At 35.4% G+C, this 19,500-nt stretch overlaps 1 protein-coding gene across 1 annotated transcript in view; it reads left to right on the forward strand.

The window, feature by feature from the left end:
* LOC123533953 (serine/arginine repetitive matrix protein 2-like) overlaps positions 1 to 11,367 on the forward strand; it is a 60,186-nt gene extending 48,819 nt beyond the window's left edge. The window contains exons 13-16 of the mRNA XM_045315947.2: positions 1,908 to 5,729; positions 6,809 to 6,840; positions 8,317 to 8,378; positions 10,144 to 11,367. Coding sequence (XP_045171882.2) covers positions 1,908 to 5,729; positions 6,809 to 6,840; positions 8,317 to 8,378; positions 10,144 to 10,166 — 3,939 coding nt within the window. The 3' untranslated portion in view covers positions 10,167 to 11,367. The remainder of the gene's footprint in view (positions 1 to 1,907; positions 5,730 to 6,808; positions 6,841 to 8,316; positions 8,379 to 10,143) is intronic.
* The last annotated feature ends 8,133 nt before the right edge of the window (positions 11,368 to 19,500 follow it).

Genomic DNA, 19,500 nt, shown 5'->3' on the forward strand with positions numbered 1-19,500 from the left:
TGCAATTAATTCATAAAATTATTTTCATTTCTGAAAGCTGAATCCAGACTTTACTCTTCTTTTTCCAGATAATGATGTTAATCCATCACTGCCAGTTTATCAAACATGCAGAACTACCTTAAGTTAATAGTTTAGTCTTTGCTCAGAAGTTAAGAATGCTTTGCCTTATTTTCCTTATAACTTAATTGGCTTATTGCTCATGGGAAATTGATGACCCCTATTGATTTTGAGATCAAAGGTCAAGGTCACATTGACTGTAGCTTCTGCTTCATTTCTTGAGAATGTCTTCACATATGATAAGCAACCTTGGTAGGCACATTGCTTATGGGCAGAAGATGGCCCATTTCATTTTGAAACCTAAGGTCAAGGTCACACTGATTGTACAAGAACAACTTTTCTCGATATCTTGGGAACACCTTTGTCTAAGATCATATGAAATACAGTAATGGGGAATGTGGTTTTTTCTCAGACTGCTCCTTTAAGAAATATTTAATCCCCCACCACGAGTGGTGGGGTTATAGGAATACTCTCCGTCCTTCCATCCTTTCTCCGTAACATTTTGTTTCCGATCTCTATCTCGTAAACCCTTTGAAGGATTTTCTTGAAACTTGGGTCAAATGTGCAGAACCTATGAGTCAGCCATGTAGGCTCAAGGTCAAGTCACAGCTCTAGGTCAAAGGTTTGAGTCTTCCATTTCGTGTCCGCTCTGTATCTCCTAAACTCCTTAGAGGATAATCATGAAACTTGGGTCAAATGATCACCTTATCAAGACGATGTGCAGAACCCATTAGTCAGCCATGTCGGCTCAAGGTCAATATCACAACTTAAGGCCACAGGTTTGAGCCTTCCATTTCGTGTCCGCTCTGTAACTCCTAAACTAGGAGGATAATCATGAAAATTGGGTCAAATGATCACCTCATCAAGACAATGTGCAGAACTTATGAGTCAGCTATGTTGGCTCAAGGTAAAGGTCACAACTCGAGGTCAAAGGTTTGAGCCTTCAGTTTTGTGTCCGCTCTATTTCCAAAACTCATTGGAGGATCATCATGAAACTTGGGTCAATTGATCACCTTATCAAGACGATGTGCAGAACCCATTAGTCAGCCATGTCGGCTTAAGGTCAAGGTCACAACTCCCGGTCAAATGTTTGAGCCTTTCATTTTTTGTCCGCTCTGTATCTCCTAAACCCTTTGAAGGATTTTCATGAAACTTGGGTCAATTAATCACCTCATCAAGACGATGTGCAGAACTCAAGAGTCAGCCTTGTTGGCTCAAGGTCAAGGTCACAACTCAAGGTCAAAGGTTTGAGCCTTCCATTTTATGTCTGCTCTGTATCTCCTTAACCCTGTGAAGGACTTTAATATGACTTGGCTGTCATATTCAGTTTATTAAGACAGTGTGTAGAATTTAAAATTCACCTCTGCCAGCTTAAGGTCAAGGTCACAACTGGATTGTTTAATGGTTCCACACAATACCATAAACCCTTTCACTATTCATAACAATGGCGGGGAATATAGCTATCTTTCAGACTGCCTTGTTAATTTTGGTTTTTACTGTTCTGTAATTTTTCAATGTCAGAAACATACATTTTGTATCTAATTATGTTAAGTATTTAAAGACCGAAACTGTGACTGATCGTTTAAACAAGCTAAACTTAATATGATAAGGGTTATAAATAGTGACAGGATGTTTGATTAGGTGTGTGAATGTTGTGTAATTAAATTCTTTTAGGAGAGGAATGCTTCTTAAGTTTTCATAAATTCTTTCTTAGACATAAATGAACTTCATAGTGCCACAGAACTGCTTTGTACAGTTTGCCAGTTAGAAAATGCATAATGTTTACCATTAGCTCAGTATCATGTATTAAGTTTATCAGTGTATTCAAGCGCATTGTTACTTTATTTCAGGCAGACGGACAAGTAACTGAAGAACCAAACACGAAGATTTCTTCACAGAAAAAGCGCAGGAAAGGTTCTACTAAAGAATTGAGTACTAAGCTGAAGCCGATTGTATTGAAGACTGTAGAAGATGTAGAAAAACTTGTTGATACAAAAGTGTTAGAGGATGGAATAAATTCACCACAGACCTACACACTTGACCCAAAATTCGTCATGGAGAAAGTCAAAGACCCAGAGGATCAGAAGTTCCTTCAATCAGAAATAATCTCAATAACATCAGTTAGCTCTCTATCTGAAGGTGAAGAAACAATCGGAGGTGAAGTGAGTGAAGATACAATTAAAGATAATGATAGTAAAGTAAGCAACAGTTCTGATAAGTCAGCTAGATGGACAAAATCAAATTCATCAACTCCAAATAAAGAACGAAAACGTCACAAAATTGGAAAGAATGGAAGGAAACATGAGACGGATGATTCCGATATTTCAGCAATAGAGAAAACAGAAGATTTCTGTGACTCTGTCACTTCAGCATCAGAAGATGATCACAAAGTCAAAAGTGTTGTTAGAAAGGTTACACCAAGAAAAACAAAAGCAAAATCCATGAAAAGTCCAGAAAAGGATGAGGATATGTCAGATTCAACTGTAAAAATAAAGCAAAACATAAAAGCTGAAAAAGGTTTGCTGGAGACAGTATCTGCTTCAAATACTAAAGGAATAGATAAGGGATCTAGAGATGAAATTGATTTTTCTGAAACTGTAATCAGCATAACTGATTCAGATAATGAGTTAGAGACAAAGGATGATAGTACCTCTCAACTTTCTAAAGGTGCCGATAAGGACAATGCAATTGAGAGTACTAATGAAGATGAAGAATTAAGTTCTGTTCATGAAAGCAGTGTAGAAATAGTCGATATTATTCTTGAACCTGATGAAAATTCAAATGCAAGTAATTTGGAAGAAAAAGCAACTGTTTCAGAAGAGAAAATAAATAAAGACAGATCTGACCAAAACAGACTGGCTTTATCAAAAGTCAGTTCGCCAAAAAAATTACAGAAAACTGGGTCGCCAAGAAAACAGCTGTTAAAGAAAAGTCCAGTTCCTATAAATACAAGGAAAGCAGAGGAAAGTGTTATGTCTGAAACTAGTCTCAGCTGCATGTCGGGTTTGTCAACTTTAACAAATTACTCAGAGACAGTTGAAATTACAACATCAGATATATCTGAAATGGACCAGAACTCAACTGTAGAAGGAGCAGAACTGGATAACACAGCAAAGTATATTGGAGGGGAATGCAAAGAGTCATCTTACAAAGCCGCATCAGAATCGGGGTCGGACACATTCAAAGACAAGTCAAAAAAAGCATCAAAGAAGTCTTTGTCAGGTGAAAAGAAGGATGTGATAAGTTCTATTGCAGGAAAGGATGATACTGGTGAAAGAGTTGGAAAAAGTCCTAAAAAAAGTCAAAGCAAAGTTTCAAAAATGCATGCAGAAGAGGAGTGTGATGAGGATGTATTTCAACAAACTCCTGAAAAGAAGAACAAAACACAAGCAATGAACACCAGATCTATTGAAGAAAAATTTATTGAAAAAGCCATCAAAGGCAAAAAAACACCAAAAAAGTCAAATGTTGTTAAAGAAGTATCTGGCTCAGTTAGTTTATTTACAGATGCTGAAAATATTGAAAGTGAAGGTGAAGGTGCAGCAGATGAGGACCCAGGAAAGAGAACAAAATCAACAGAAGAAATTTTTGAGATTGTTGAAGAAATAAAAGAAAAGATCAGAACTCCAAGTACAAGGAAATCTGTGTCTAAAGGCAAAGAGAAGCTCAATGAATCTATGTTCACAGATGATTCTGTGGAGTCTTTAGAGAACGAATTAGAAGTCTCGTCTAAAGAACTGAAATCTCCAGAAAAAAAAAGAAAATTAAAATCTGACTCAAGTGATAAATCAAGTCCTAGAAAAATGAAATTAAATGAAAAAGAGAGGAAGAAAAGTTTAGGTGATGTGGCATCTGATGTTCGAAACACAGATGTGGTGAAGTCTCCAGTGAAATATGCACCAAAGGTAAAAACACCGTCAAAAGTTGGCAATACTGAAAATTCTGGAAAACAAAGTGGAGTGGAAATAATTGATTTAAATGGTGATGAAAATAATGAACAAAAAATAAGTGAAGACAAAATACAGGAAAACAGTGTGTCTAATGCAAATACATCGGGAAATACTGCACCTTCTGAAAAACTTAACATTTCACCAAGAAAAGGTGGAAAAAAACAGTCAAAGACATCTGAATGTTTAGAATCTGTTAGCAACACTCCATCACCAAAGAAAAGTCCATTGAAAATGAAAGAAAAGATAACTCCACATAAAACAGCATCAGATGATGAAGCTGGCAAGTTGAGAAGTCCTGTTGAAGCAGTTCAGTCTGGTTCTGAAACAGAGGCTAAACCTTCACTAGAGGTTTCTGAAAATTCAGATAGTGGTTCAAAAACACGAATTTCAGTTCCTGGCACTCCTGATAAAAAATCAGTCACTCCAATTAAGAGTGCAGTTGGTAATACAAATAAAAACAATAAAAAAAGTCCTGAAAGTGAAAATGTGTCAAAAAAGAAAGCTGATACAATTGACATAGTGAGTGATAGTGACACAGAGAGTGATATATCAGGTAAGAAAGATTTATCTCCAAAAGAGAAAATAGATAAAGAACATAATGTAGAATTTAAAACAAAGAATAAAACTCCGCAGTCTGCTAAAAGAAATATTAGTGAAAGGAAAGAAAATGTAAAAACACCAGAAGGAAAGACAGACACAAATACCACTCCGAAGTCAGGTACAAAGAAATCTCCAGAAACACCTGGAAATACTAGTTTGGTAAAAACTCCAAAATCAGGTAAAAAGAAGAAACTGACACCAGCAAAAAGTGAATCGGCTGCAAAAAATAAGTCACCAGCCATGAAACATACACAGGAGACGAACCAATCTGATTCGGGCGAGGATTTTGTTCCATCAAGCCAAAAGAAGTCGAGGACAGTATCGGATATTAAAGTCTCCAAGAAAAAAGAAACAGGTGTACCTACATCAGGCATTGAAAGTGATGAAGATCTTTCTATGATTCCAGATATTGGTGCCCATCTTAAACCAGAAAGTACAAAATCTAGTGCTGTAGAGAGCAAATCACCTTGTATACCTTCTAGTTCAGATTCCAAGACTTTGCAAAAGAAAAAGAATGAAAGTACACCACAGAAAGGGCAGAGACAAAGTCAGAGAATTAAAGATTCACCAGACCAGAGCACTGAACCTGTTAAAGATGCTTCAACAAAGAAAAGAGTCGCAAGAAGCAGAGGGATGTCAGAATTGATAGATGATTCTGAGAAGGAGTCTGACATTGATGGTCCAGCTCGTCCAAAACGTCTTCGCTCTGCAACGAAAACTGTACCTGAAACTGCAAAATCAGTAGCTACAAAGGAAAAAGCGGTAAAAAGCAAAACTGATTTGAAAAAGATTTATGATTGGAACAGCGAGACAGATGCTACAACTGACCAATCAGATGTTGAAACAAGAAGAAGTAGAAGGTCAAAAGGAGGAAATAGATTTCCAGCAGTCAAAGACAAGATTCCTGCACCAGTTGAAGAAGAACCAGGTAATTTACTAAGTACTCCACCTGGCAAGTTAGCAAGGCAGAGGAAGGGTTCAGCATCAACCACTAAAAAGAATGTGAAGAATGTTGACAACTTACGGGGGACTAGGAAAAGACCGCTATCTGGAGAGCTGGCAGTTGAAAGTAGTGCAGGCAACAATTCAACCGATTCAGAAGTGTCATTTCCAAAAAAAAAGGTGAGGCCGTTCTCTTTAATTGATGGGTTGAATTTACATTTATTTACCTTTATTTTCAGACAAGAGTACTGTCTTACCTACCAGTATATTGAGATTAAGTAGCTAAAACATAGGACTTGAGGCATCACTTAATATTTTAAATGCTCATTCAGTAATACTGTAAATTGGATAGTTTCCATATACTAGGTAACTATAAAGCGCCTTCATTGTTAACAGCTAAGAATTTACAAAAAAAAAATACTTGTGTTTGATGTTTTAAGACATGATGCTGATTAATATTCACAAATATTTTTAATTTTCTTTAGGCATTCTTTGGAAATATTAGCAAAAATTAAACAGTCATAGATATTACTCTTCAGTACACTTATTTTTTTTTTATACCATATTTGACGCAGTATAATGTTCTGTTTAATTATGTCCCCACCCCCCCACACACACACACACACCTTCTGAGGGAGACATATTGTTTTTGCCCTGTCCGTCCATACGTCACACTTCATTTCTGATCAATAACTGGAGAACCATTTGACCTAGAACCTTCAAACATCATAGGATGGCAGCGCTTATGGGGGAGACGACCCCTTTTGTTTTTGGGGTCACTCCGTCAAAGGTCAAGGTCACAGGGGCCTGAACATGGAAAACCATTTCCGATCAATAACTTGAGAATCACTTGACCCAGAATGTTGAAACTTCATAGGATGATTGGATATGCATAGTAGATGACCCCTATTGATTTTGGGATCACTCTGTTAAAGGTCAAGGTCACAGGGGCCTGAACATGGAAAACAGTTTCCAGTTCATAACTTGAGAACCACTTAGCCCAGAATGTTGAAACTTTGTGGAATGATTGGACATGCCAAGTAGATGATTCCTATTGCATCCAGGCACCAGTGTTGCTTAGACTTTTACTCCTGTCCCCTATTGACTTCCTGCCTATATGACTATGCATTGGGGGAGACATGCACTTTTCTACAAAAGCATCTTCTAGTTCAGAATTTACTTTTGAGTTTTCTTTGAAATAAATGTTTGTGCTAGCAAAAACAGAACTTGTAAAACAGACTCCTTGTTTGTTATTTCAGCCTGTTGTTGGGGCAGACAAGAAATCTAAAAGGTAAGCGTTAACAGTATATTGAAATTCAATGTATCACGATACATTAGTCTGGCCATACGCATATTGTATCATAGGCCTGTTTCATGATACAGAAATGATATAGTAAAATAGAAATATTGAATGAAAACATTCGTACAATCAATGTTAAAGATAGCAACTAAACAAATTTATCATTTATAAAAATTTCTTTTTAGCTTAAAAGCAAATGTTCAAGTACTTCCCCAAAGTGTAGGAATATTGATTTTTTACCAGGTTTTCAAAAATGGTTATTATACCCCCACCAAACGTTTGAGGGGGTATATAGGAGTCAGTTTTGTCGCGTCGCGTCCCGTCCCGTCCCGTCCCGAAATCTATTATCTCAATTATTACTAAATGGATTTGATTCAAACTTAAAATAGATGTTCCACCTCATCACCCACATCATGTGACACAAGGTGCATAACTCTGACACCAATTTTTCATGAATTATGCCCCTTTTTACTTAGAATTTAAGGTTAATTTTGATGTATTTTCACTATATCTCAATTACTACTGAATGGATTTGATTCAGACTTAAAATACATGTTCCACCTCATCACCCACATCATGTGACACAAGGTGCATAACTCTGACACTATTTTTCTTGAATTGTGTCCCCTTTTACCTAGAATTTAAGGTTAATTTTGATGTATTTTCACTATATCTCATTCTGATTGGCTTAGAGCCAAAGGGAAGTAACTTTTTTTTAACCTTTGTACTGAATTTCTTCGCCTTAAATTCCAGGAATTAGTCTATTTTTAGAAATTCTATTTTTAGATTTTCAATATTTTAGGTATTTTTCTAACTTTTTTATTATAAGTCCTAAGTAAAAAGTAAAAACATTTTTCCGTGGTAACATGGGTCGGTAAGACACTTTTTTGTATTCACTTTTAGTGTATCTCTTATATTAGAGATTTAATATATTTACTAGTATTACTATACGAGTATTATACTAGTATTACTTATATGTGGAAGCCCAGGATGAAGTACTCCAAAGTATTTTTAAGATTCCTTATGGTTGCCATTCTTCTGTGACAAGACCATATGGTGGGGGTATGAGTCACTTCTGTGACAGTTCTAGTTAGATTAGCGGATGTCTGGGTGGGTGGGCTGGTGACTTAATTTCCACTCAATAACTTGAGATAGAAGTGACCGATTCAAATTAAAAGTTGGTATATAGGTAGCTTGCATGGAGACTGTGTTTGGGATTGTATATAACCATTAGCGAACAGCATGGATCCTGACCAGACTGCACGGATGAGCAGGCTGGTCTGGATCCATGTTGGTCGCAAACGCACTATGTTGGTTTTCTCATGGTGCGGCTCAAATATTGTACCAGTGACAGGTTATGCGAGTCATCTCATCTTGTTTCGTAATATCTCCACTGCAGATGTCGTGCATAATTTCTTGATACAAATTTAATCTATAAACAGATTTATTATGTAATATTACTTGCAGGCTGTCAACTCCAGTTGTGCATACTCCTAAAAAGGAATCAGAAACTGATGCTTCTGGTAGACGTGAGTATTAGATATTTCATTTATTATGTATGGAGGTAGGTATTTTAATACTTGTGCAACATCATAATTTTATGATGTGATTATGGGTGATATTTTATGCCTCATTAGGCCTTAAAAATCAAAAAAGAAATATCGAAGAAAACTTAACAATGCTGTAAAAACATTTAGGGTCACGGCAACTTTTTTTGGTAGGTCGGTGTATCGGAAACAATATTTTTTTAGGCCTTAGTGTAAAAATAATTTAATTTTCTTGATTTTCATTTGTTACAAGGTGCAATACTGTAAACTGGGAAATATTTGCAGTCATTTCTTTTCGCTAATATTGGGGCAAAGGGCATGAATTTTAACAAGCGTTGTGAAAGAAACTTTTACAAATATTAAAGCAGAATAACAAATAATGACAAAAAAGCTACTCAATCTGTTAAAAGAATAAGAGGAACTGTTGTACCCCAGTGGCAAGCTTCTCAACTTCACTCTATCTTAACTACTGCCCATATTATCAAACTTTACATAAGGTGTTTGTTTTGATAAGGGGCAGCTCTCTGGTAGTTATGGGTCATATTATTATCTTAAAGGTCAGTGTCACTGAGGTTAGATATTGGGTCAAGGTCATTGTTACACATGTGCTTAAAATAGAAAATGTGTTTCACTTTTTATACGCCAATTTTGAAAAAAAACGGGATATGTGATGGTGCTTGCATCTGTCTGTCTATCCGTCCATCAGTCATAATTCGCATCCGGAGCATAATTTCATATTCATTAAAGGCATTGATTCTAAACTTGGCATATAGGTAGATGGCTATGAGACTATGTGCAGAGCGCATGAACCTGGTCTGAAGGTTTAAGGTTTCGATGGAGGCCTTGAGAAACAAAAATCAAACAACACCAAATCATAGAAAGAAAGAGTTGTTTGACATGAAAATTGAACAGCATGTAAAACATGTATATTACTTTACGAAACAAGTGTCAGTATACTGATATAAACATTGAATTCCGGAAAAGGGCTGCCTAAAGGGGCTCCACTTCCGGACAGTTAAACGCGTTTAAAAACTCACCATTTTCAAAGAACTGTTACACATGTTTGTTTTGATGCATTTGCAATAGCGTGCGAGTGGTGAAATTTCACGTAACAAGGTGGAACATAGTTTTCAGCAATTGTTTATCTTTTTTTCTTTACAAATGGCATTCATTTTCAAAGGGAGACAACTTTTTCTCAAAGATTACTTAAAATAATCGGAAAAAGTTGTTTCCCTTTGAAAATGAATGTCATTTGTACTTAAAATAATCGGGAACAGTTGTCTCCCTTTGAAAATGAATGCCATTTGTAAATAAATAAAGATAAACAATTGCTGAAAACTGTGTTCCACCTTGTTATGCGAAATTTCACCACTCGCACGCTATTGCAAATGCATCAAAACGAACATGTGTAACTGTTCTTTGAAAATGGTGAGTTTTTAAAGGCGTTGAACTGTCCGGAAGTGGAGCCCCTTTAGGCAGCCCTTTTCCGGAATTCAATGTTTATATCAGTATACTGACACTTGTTTCGTAAAGTAATATACATGTTTTACATGCTGTTCAATTTTCATGTCAAACAACTCTTTCTTTCTATGATTTGGTGTTGTTTGATTTTTGTTTCTCAAGGCCTCCATCGAAACCTTAAGGTCAAGCTGTTGTTAACTTCTGGTAGAAATGAGATTCTTTTATTAAAAATACGTAAGCCGTTTCAGCTTTTTCAAGGGTGAAACCTTTATTTTTTGTTTTACAGGTTATTCACTGAGGAAGAAGTGAGAACAAAGACTTGATACTCTAAGACCTACATAGATATTTGCAACAAACTTTGGTCCTAGTTCTCAGGCATGAAAAAGGCTGTTCTTCAGAAATAGCCATCAGGTGCTTTATGACAGAAATTTATGTTGGGATTTCAACAGAAAATATCCCAAATACGATAGTTGCCGTTGGAAACTTTGTATCAGTAACAGTTTAAAATTGATTGTAGTTCCTAGTGGAAACTGTGTATCTAGAAAGCTTGAAAATTGGTTTTAGTTCCAAGAGGGATCTATGTATATGGAACACTTAAAAATTGACTCTAGTTCCTAATGGAAACTATGTATACCTAACACTTGAAAATTGATTCTAGATCCTAATAGGAATATCTGTAACACTTGGAAATTGATTCTAGAACTGTTTTTATTAGAAACTTTGTACCTGTAACACTTGAAAACCGATTCTAGTTCCTGATGGAAACTATGTACCGGTAACACTTGAAAATTCTAATTCCTAATGGAATTTATAGGTCAGTATAGTAGTCGCAACTTGACCGCGATGGTTGACCTTAGGCTGATTATTCATATCGATTATTTCATTGTAGAAATCAAGGGTGCTTAGGGTAGCTGTGTATATTTATATGGAATTAGTCCGTATACATTGCGGTATCAAAGACTATATACTTACATTTGATCAGTTAAAACCTTCCAATACACTAACTTACACAAATTTATATTTCCCTTTTCTCATGCAGCTCATGTTTTATGTACACTCCTTTTCAATGATAGGTTGTGCCTCATTATTTATTATGATACAAAGGTCAACCATCGGGGTCAAGTTGCGTCCACTATATTAAACACTTGAAAATAATTGGAAATTGATTGTAGCTTCTGATGGAAACTAGTATCAGTAGCACTTGAAAATTGATACAGTGAAACACCGCTCGCTCGAGCATCGATGACTCGAGTACCCGGGCTCGCTCGAGCAATTCATGTGGTCCCGGCCGATTTCCTTCTATTTTCTATGTGAAATTACCATGGCTGGGTCGAGCATCGATAACTCGATCGCTCGAGCATGACATCTGGTCCCTATGTATTAATTTACTATTTGCTTCTTCTGGCAAACTCGAGCAGAGGTGTCAAAATTTTTCACACCTTCGGTGGTCAGAATGTATCGGTTAATTAAAAATTTTCACACGCCGTGAGAATTGTGTGGTCTATTCTACTACTATCCTAAATGTTTGTTTGTCGGTATATTTGATCTGATTAATGAGATTAATTATTGATAAAAGGTTAAAGAAAAGTTCTGTTGATCAAATATCGATCAATTATTGATTACTTAAAACTTCTTTTCTGCGGGATCTTCTCGCAGAAAAGAAGTTTTAAGTAATCAATAATTGATCGTTATGAAATCTTAGTATTTTAATCAGCACTTGTTTGCATGCAAATAAAGGAAATGATATAGACTTTTCATAAAATTGAGACGATAATTTTGATATGCACTTGTTGATAAATGAAAATTAAAAGTCCTAGTTGCTTCTTAATATGTGCCATTTACAAATTACATATTGAAACGTCTATCATAGATAACGTTTTTAATACGTTTTTTTTCTAAATGTCACAAGTATGTTATTATTACGCATCACCATTTACTCTGTAAATGATCCCGATGACAACTGGTAAAACAAAATTCTATTTTCTACTTATGTTGGTCAATGTTCGGGTCGCTCGAAACCATGGATAACTCGAGCATTTTGCTCATCCCCTTGCGACCTCGAGCGAGCGGTGTTTCACTGTATTTGGCATTCACTGTTATGAAGGAACAACTTCAGATTGCTCAGACAAGAACTTGAATAATTGTTTAGGTAATTATAGTGAAATATGTATGTTAATGGGTTATTTATATTGACTTTGATACAGAATTACAAGTTTACTGTAAGATTTGGCAGTCTAGTGTATGTTAGTGTGGTATAAGCTGTGTATCTGCCTTGGTGAGAAAGCTCTCTTTTTGTACCCCCAGACAACAAAGTTGTAAGGGGGGGTATACTGGTTTCAGGTTGTCTGTCTGTCCGTCCGTCCGTCTGTCCGTAGACGCAATCTTGTGCGCACCATCTCTTATCCCCTTGACACAATTTAATGAAACTTCACACAAGTGATCAGTACCAACAGTAGTTGTGCATGGGGCCTGTTAGGTTCTTTTAGAAAAAAAATTTACAGAGTTATGGGACTTTGTTTTTTTGTTACTATACTATATACATAGACACAATCTTGTGCACATCATCTCTCCTCATCCCCTTCACACAATTTAATGAAACTTCACACAAGTGATCAGTACCAACAATAGTTGTGCATGGGGCATGTTAGGTTCTTTTAGAAAAAAATTTGCAGAGTTATGGGACTTTGTTTTTTTTGTTACTATACTATATACATAGACACAATCTTGTGCGCACCATCTCTCCTCATCCCCTTGACACAATTTAATGAAACTTCACACAAGTGATCAGTAACAACAGTAGTTGTGCATGGGGCATGTTAAGTTCTTTTAGAAAAAAAATTTGCAGAGTTATGGGACTTTGTTTTTTTGCTACTATACTATATACATAGACACAATCTTGTGCGCACTATCTCTCCTCATCCACTTGACACAATTTAATGAAACTTCACACAAGTGATCAGTAACAACAGTAGTTGTGCATGGGCATGTTAGGTTCTTTCAGAGAAATAAATTGCAGAGTTATGGGACTTTGTTTTTTGTTACTATACTATATACATAGACACAATCTTGTGCGCACCATCTCTCCTCATCCACGACACAATTTAATGAAACTTCACACAAGTGATCAGTAACAACAGTAGTTGTGCATGGGGCATGTAAGGTTCTTTCAGAAAAAAAAATTTGCAGAGTTATGGGACTTTGTTTTTTGTTACTATACTATATACATAGACACAATCTTGTGCGCACCATCTCTCCTCATCCCCTTGACACAATTTAATGAAACTTCACACAAGTGATCAGTAACAACAGTAGTTGTGCATGGGGCATGTTAAGTTCTTTCAGCGACAAAAATTGCACAGTTATGGGACTTTGTTTCTTGTTAACATACTATGTACATACAGTCTGCATATGCAATCTTGTGCATGCCTAATCTACCAAACCCTTGCACACAATTTAATGAAACTTCACACAAGTGATCAGTACCAACCCTAGTTGTGCATGGTGCATGTTACATTTTTTTAGATAAATATTCTGCATAGTTATGGGACTTTGTTTTTTGTTACTATACTGTATACATACAGTCTATATACATACAGTCCACATAATTATGCAATCTTGTGTGCATCAAATTGCAATGTACTGTGTCAGTGCATGCAGGGGGTACATTCATCACCTTTAGTGATAGCTCTAGTTGTGAAAGTAATATGTATTGATCAGGAGATGTTTTGCTTACAAAAACTAATAAATCGGGTTGCAGTATTTTTGATAATGATATTGTAGTTATGAAACTGTAATATTTTGTGCTATAACCTAGTCTGGCTACCGACTAGATAATCTTTTTTATTTTAGAAAAAAAAAATTCCGTAAAATATTCTGACTTCATCAGTCTTGGATCTGATTATCTATGTTTTGAGAAGATAAGGGACATAAATATACAAAATTTGAATAGCCTTAGGAGTTATCTCCTTTGAACAAACATACGGTCTGAACACAGACTAGCTATAACCTTTCTGGATACAGATTTGAACACAGATTGCTATCCATAACAGTATACAGCATAAAGGTGTTTTGAATTTTTGATTAACATAAATAAACACAACAAGGAGGTTATAAGTCCCACAGAATAATTTTATGTGGTTGCAGGCAGAGTGAATTATTCCCTGTGGCATAATTATATCCGATTTGACATACTCGTTCATTTTAAGGAATGCCTTTGCCTATGCCAATACGTCTTGAATGTAAAATAGTTGATAAAATGTCATAGCACTTTGTCTTGGTCCCTGTAAGTAGGTTGGCATAAGTCATCATTGTACATCATTATAATCAATATCCAGATTTAAATGTATTTCAAATTACTATTTATTTATTTTGTTGGATTTAACGTCGCTTTGACACAATTATAGGTCATATGGCAACTTCCAGCTTTGATGGTGGAGGAAGACCCCAGGTGCCCCTCCGAGCATTATTTCATCACGAGCAGGCACCTGGGTAGAACCACCGACCTTCCGTAAGCCAGCTTGATGGCTTCCTCGTATGAAGAATTCAGCGCCCCCAGTGAGGCTTGAACCCACATCGGTGAGGGGCAAGTGATTTGAACTCAGCGACCTTAACCACTCAGCCACGGAGGCCCCAAATTATTAAGAATCAATTACATTGATATTATTACTGAAGAAAATTTTATCCTTGCATTTCATGAAGAAATATTTAGGTAAATATAGTGTGAAAATAATTGTTGATAATCATATGCCAGTATGTGCTGTCGTTCTACTATGAAAATTGTACTATATTTCATTTTCTACATAATTGTTAGACTTTCACAGTGGTGCTATACAGTTTAAATGCATTTTGACTTTAATTATCATGGCATGTGCTGTTTACATGTACTTTTTAGCTCGACTATTCGAAGAATAGTCTAGCTATTCTACTCACCCTGGCGTCGGCGTCGGCGTCGGCGTCACACCTTGGTTAAGTTTTTGCATGCAAGTACATACAGCTATCATTTAAAGGTATATAGCTTTGAAACTTATTTATTCTTTTTCTAGGTCAATTACCAACCTCTCTGGGTCAAGTTCCATAACTCTAACATGTATTTTGAGCAAATTATGCCCCCTTTTGGACTTAGAAAATTCTGGTTAAAGTTTTACATGCAAGTTACTACCTCCAAAACTAATGCAGATATTGAATTGAAACTTCACATGTGTCTTTGGGGTTATAAAACTAGTTGATAGCACCAAGTCCCATAACTCTGACCTTCATTTTGGCCAAATTATGCCCCCTTTTGTACTTAGAAAATTTTGGTTAAAGTTTTGCGTGCAAGTACATACAGCTATTACTAAAAGGCATATAGATTTGAAACTTATTTTTTCTTTTTCTAGATCAATTACCTACCTCACTGGGTCAAGTCCCATAACTCTGACATGTATTTTGGCCAAATTATGCCCCCTTTTGAACTTAGAAAATTCTGGTTAAAGTTTTGCGTGCAAGTACATACAGCTATTACTAAAAGGCATATTGATTTGAAACTTATTTTTTCTTTTTCTAGATCAATTACCTACCTCACTGGGCCAAGTCCCATAACTCTGACATGTATTTTGAGCAAATTATGCCCCCTTTTGGACTTAGAAAATCCTGGTTAAAGTTTTACATGCAAGTTACTATCTCCAAAACTAATGCAGATATTAAATTGAAACTTCACATGTGTCTTCGGGGTTATAAAACTAGTTGATAGAATCAAGTCCCATAACTCTGACATGTATTTTGGGCAAATTATGCCCCCTTTTGGACTTAGAAAATCCTGGTTAAAGTTTTGCGTACAAGTACATACAGCTATTACCAAAAGGCATATAGCTTTGAAACTTATTTATTCTTTTTCTAGGTCAGTTACCAACCTCACTGGGTCAAGTTCCATAACTCTTAACATGTATTTTGAGCAAATTATGCCCCCTTTTGGACTTAGAAAATCCTGGTTAAAGTTTTACATGCAAGTTACTATCTCCAAAACTAATGCAGATATTAAATTGAAACTTCACATGTGTCTTCGGGGTTATAAAACTAGTTGATAGAATCAAGTCCCATAACTCTGACATGTATTTTGGGCAAATTATGCCCCCTTTTGGACTTAGAAAATCCTGGTTAAAGTTTTGCGTACAAGTACATACAGCTATTACCAAAAGGCATATAGCTTTGAAACTTATTTATTCTTTTTCTAGGTCAGTTGCCAACCTCACTGGGTCAAGTTCCATAACTCTTAACATGTATTTTGAGCAAATTATGCCCCCTTTTGGACTTAGAAAATTCTGGTTAAAGTTTTACATGCAAGTTATTATCTCCAAAACTAATGCAGATATGGAATTGAAACTTCACATGTTTCTTCGGGGTTATTAAACTAGTTGATAGCATCAAGTCCCATAACTGATATGCATTTTGGTCAAATTATGTCCCGTTTCGAACTTAAAACTCTTTTGATATTTAACATTTTGGGTAATAATTTCCTGCTTCTGTGACAATATTTCGAATAGTCGAGCTTGGCTGTCTTACGGACAGCTCTTGTTATTTCTTAATTAACAACTGACCTGTATTGTATCTTTTCCTGCAGCATTTAAGTTTACATGCAATATTCTAATCATGATTTGCATGTATGGCCTAGGTGCTACAAGAGTCATGATTTTGACATCACAATTGTATAATGTGCAACTGGATAGTACTTGATTTATGTGCAATTTTCTCATTACATTATCATGATATATGTGTAGTTTTTTTTTCATTTTCATTGAATTGTCATTATTTACGTGTAATTATCACATCTTTACATTACCTTAGTTTACATGTAATTTTCTCATTATCGTTGCATTGTCTTTATTTGTATGTAATTATCATTACTTTACCATGATATACATGCAATTTTCTCATTATCATTGTATTGTCTTTGTTTACATGTAATTATCATTACATTACCTTGATATACATGCAATTTTCTCATTATCATTATATTGTCATTATTTACATGCAGTTATCATTACATTACCATGATTTGCATGCAATTCCTAATTATCATTCAGTTGTCCTTATTTACTTATATACCATTGTCTATTATGTAATTTTGTCATTATTGCATTGCCTTTATTCACATGTAATTATCATTAATGGCAGTTAAAACATAAACGTATAATTTAAACTGCTGAATCTGTTAGACTGGAGTAATCAGCATTAGGAAATTACCTGACAAGAACTGTTGTACATTTGTATATCTAACAATGAATCTTGTTTAGCTGAATCCATTTTGCATGTGCTCTCCCAATTTATTTTATTTAAGGGCTAATTGTACCCCCCCCCCCTCCCCCGACAACAAAGTTGTAAGGGGGGGTATACTGGTTTCAGGTTGTCTGTCTGTCTGTCCGTCTGTCTGTCAGTAGACACAATCTTGTGCGCACTGTCTCTCCTCTTCCCCTTGACACAATTTAATGAAACTTCACACAAGTGATCAGTAACAACAGTAGTTGTGCATGGGCATGTTAGGTTCTTTCAGAAAAAAAAACTTGCAGAGTTATGGGACTTTGTTTTTTGTTACTATACTATATACATAGACACAATCTTGTGCGCACCATCTCTCCTCATCCACTTGACACAATTTAATGAAACTTCACACAAGTGATCAGTAACAACAGTAGTTGTGCATAGGCATGTTAGGTTCTTTCAGAGAAATAAATTGCAGAGTTATGGGACTTTGTTTTTTGTTACTATACTATATACATAGACACAATCTTGTGCGCACCATCTCTCCTCATCCACGACACAATTTAATGAAAGTTCACACAAGTGATCAGTATCAACAGTAGTTGTGCATGGGATATGTTAGGTTCTTTCAGAAAAAAGATTTGCAGAGTTACGGGACTTTGTTTTTTGTTACTAAACTATATACATAGACACAATCTTGTGCGCACCATCTCTCCTCATCCCCTTGACACAATTTAATGAAACTTCACACAAATGATCAGTAACAACAGTAGTTGTGCATGGACCATGTTAGGTTCTTTCAACGACAAAAATTGCAGAGTTGTAGGACTTTGTTTTTTGTTAACATACTATGTACATACAGTCTGCATATGCAGTCTTGTGCGTGCCTAATCTTCCGAACCCTTGCACACAATTTAATGAAACTTCACACAAGTGATCAGTACCAACCCTAGTTGTGCATGGTGCATGTTACGTTCTTTTAGATAAATATTCTGCATAGTTATTGGACTTCGTTTTTTGTTACTATACTGTATACATACAGTCTATATACATACAGTCCACATAATTATGCAATCTTGTGTGCATCAAATTGCAATGTACTGTGTCAGTGCATGTGGGGGTACATTCATCACCTTTAGTGATAGCTATAGTTTATATATACAATGTACAGGTTATATTTACAACTTTTTGGGGGAAAATACAGTTTCATGAGAGAGTATATAGATTCACATTCTATGGCTGTAACAACATTTTGTTGTTTACTTTAAGATTTTTCATTTGTATTAGGTATTGTAGGCATTTAAAAGATGGGTGTTTATTTAAGAAATGGTAATTTGTATTGGATTTGAATAACCAGTGGGTTACTATAAGCTAATGTTTCTGAAAGTGTTTCTCTTACAGATCTTTGCTGAAAAATGAAGTTTATAAATTGTACTTAAATTTTGAGGTTTTTAGATTCCCTGCTCTTTATAAAGGTGTTGCAACAGATATTTTTTATATAAATTTGCAGGTTTTATAGAATGACATTACTTGGTATTATATTTTGTAAAAAATAAAAGAGTTTCTAGAGTTTGATTTATAAAGCATTTGGTTTACACCTAAAGTATGTGGGTGTGGGACAACTGGTTTATGAAATAAATCGAACCCTTGCATGATTGTAAGAGGGGGCTATGGAATCTGAGCATTTGGTTTTGCTGTATCTCTGTAATTCCATCAAAAATAAAAGTTTTGATTCCAAACCTTATATTCCATTTCAATGTGAATGATATGTGAAACCAAAAGTTTTAGTTCTGCTTGGTGCCATATAACCTGTGTGCCCTAAAACCCAAAAACATTATCAAAATTCGAACAAGGTATTTGTGATTGTGAACTGTCAACTCATTTATTTGCCAATTTTTTCTGTGGTTTCAAACTAAATCATTTATTTTTATTAATATGATTTTGTTGATTTTCAGAGATAAAATTGATTTTAATTTGAGTGCTGATGTGAGGTACACATTTCTTTTACACCAGTGTAAGAATGTGTGGATATTTAAAAGTTTGTTTTGAAAACTTTTGAGTCCCTGTACAAGACATATGTTCTCTGTGACGATTTGAAGACATTGTGTCTGGAGCAAGTTGTCCACCACCTCTAATTCAAAGTTACTTGTGGAGAATAATACTGGTACAGAATCCAGGAACTGTCAGTTAGGTTAATTGCCTGTCATTACATAGCTGAGATACTGCTGAATGCAGTGCTAAACCCAATGCAAAGAAATTGAAAAGTTTTGCTGCCTTTGTGAATGAGTAGTGTTATTAATAGATTTTTATTTGAATCCTGTGTATACTGTGGTATACATGATATTAAAATGATTGGTAAATGATTTAATATATCTTGTGGAATCAGTTTTCTTTCTGTTATAGATGTAAG

Source organism: Mercenaria mercenaria, chromosome 12 (genome assembly GCF_021730395.1).
Source record: "Mercenaria mercenaria strain notata chromosome 12, MADL_Memer_1, whole genome shotgun sequence".
NCBI classification, from domain to species: domain Eukaryota; kingdom Metazoa; phylum Mollusca; class Bivalvia; order Venerida; family Veneridae; genus Mercenaria; species Mercenaria mercenaria.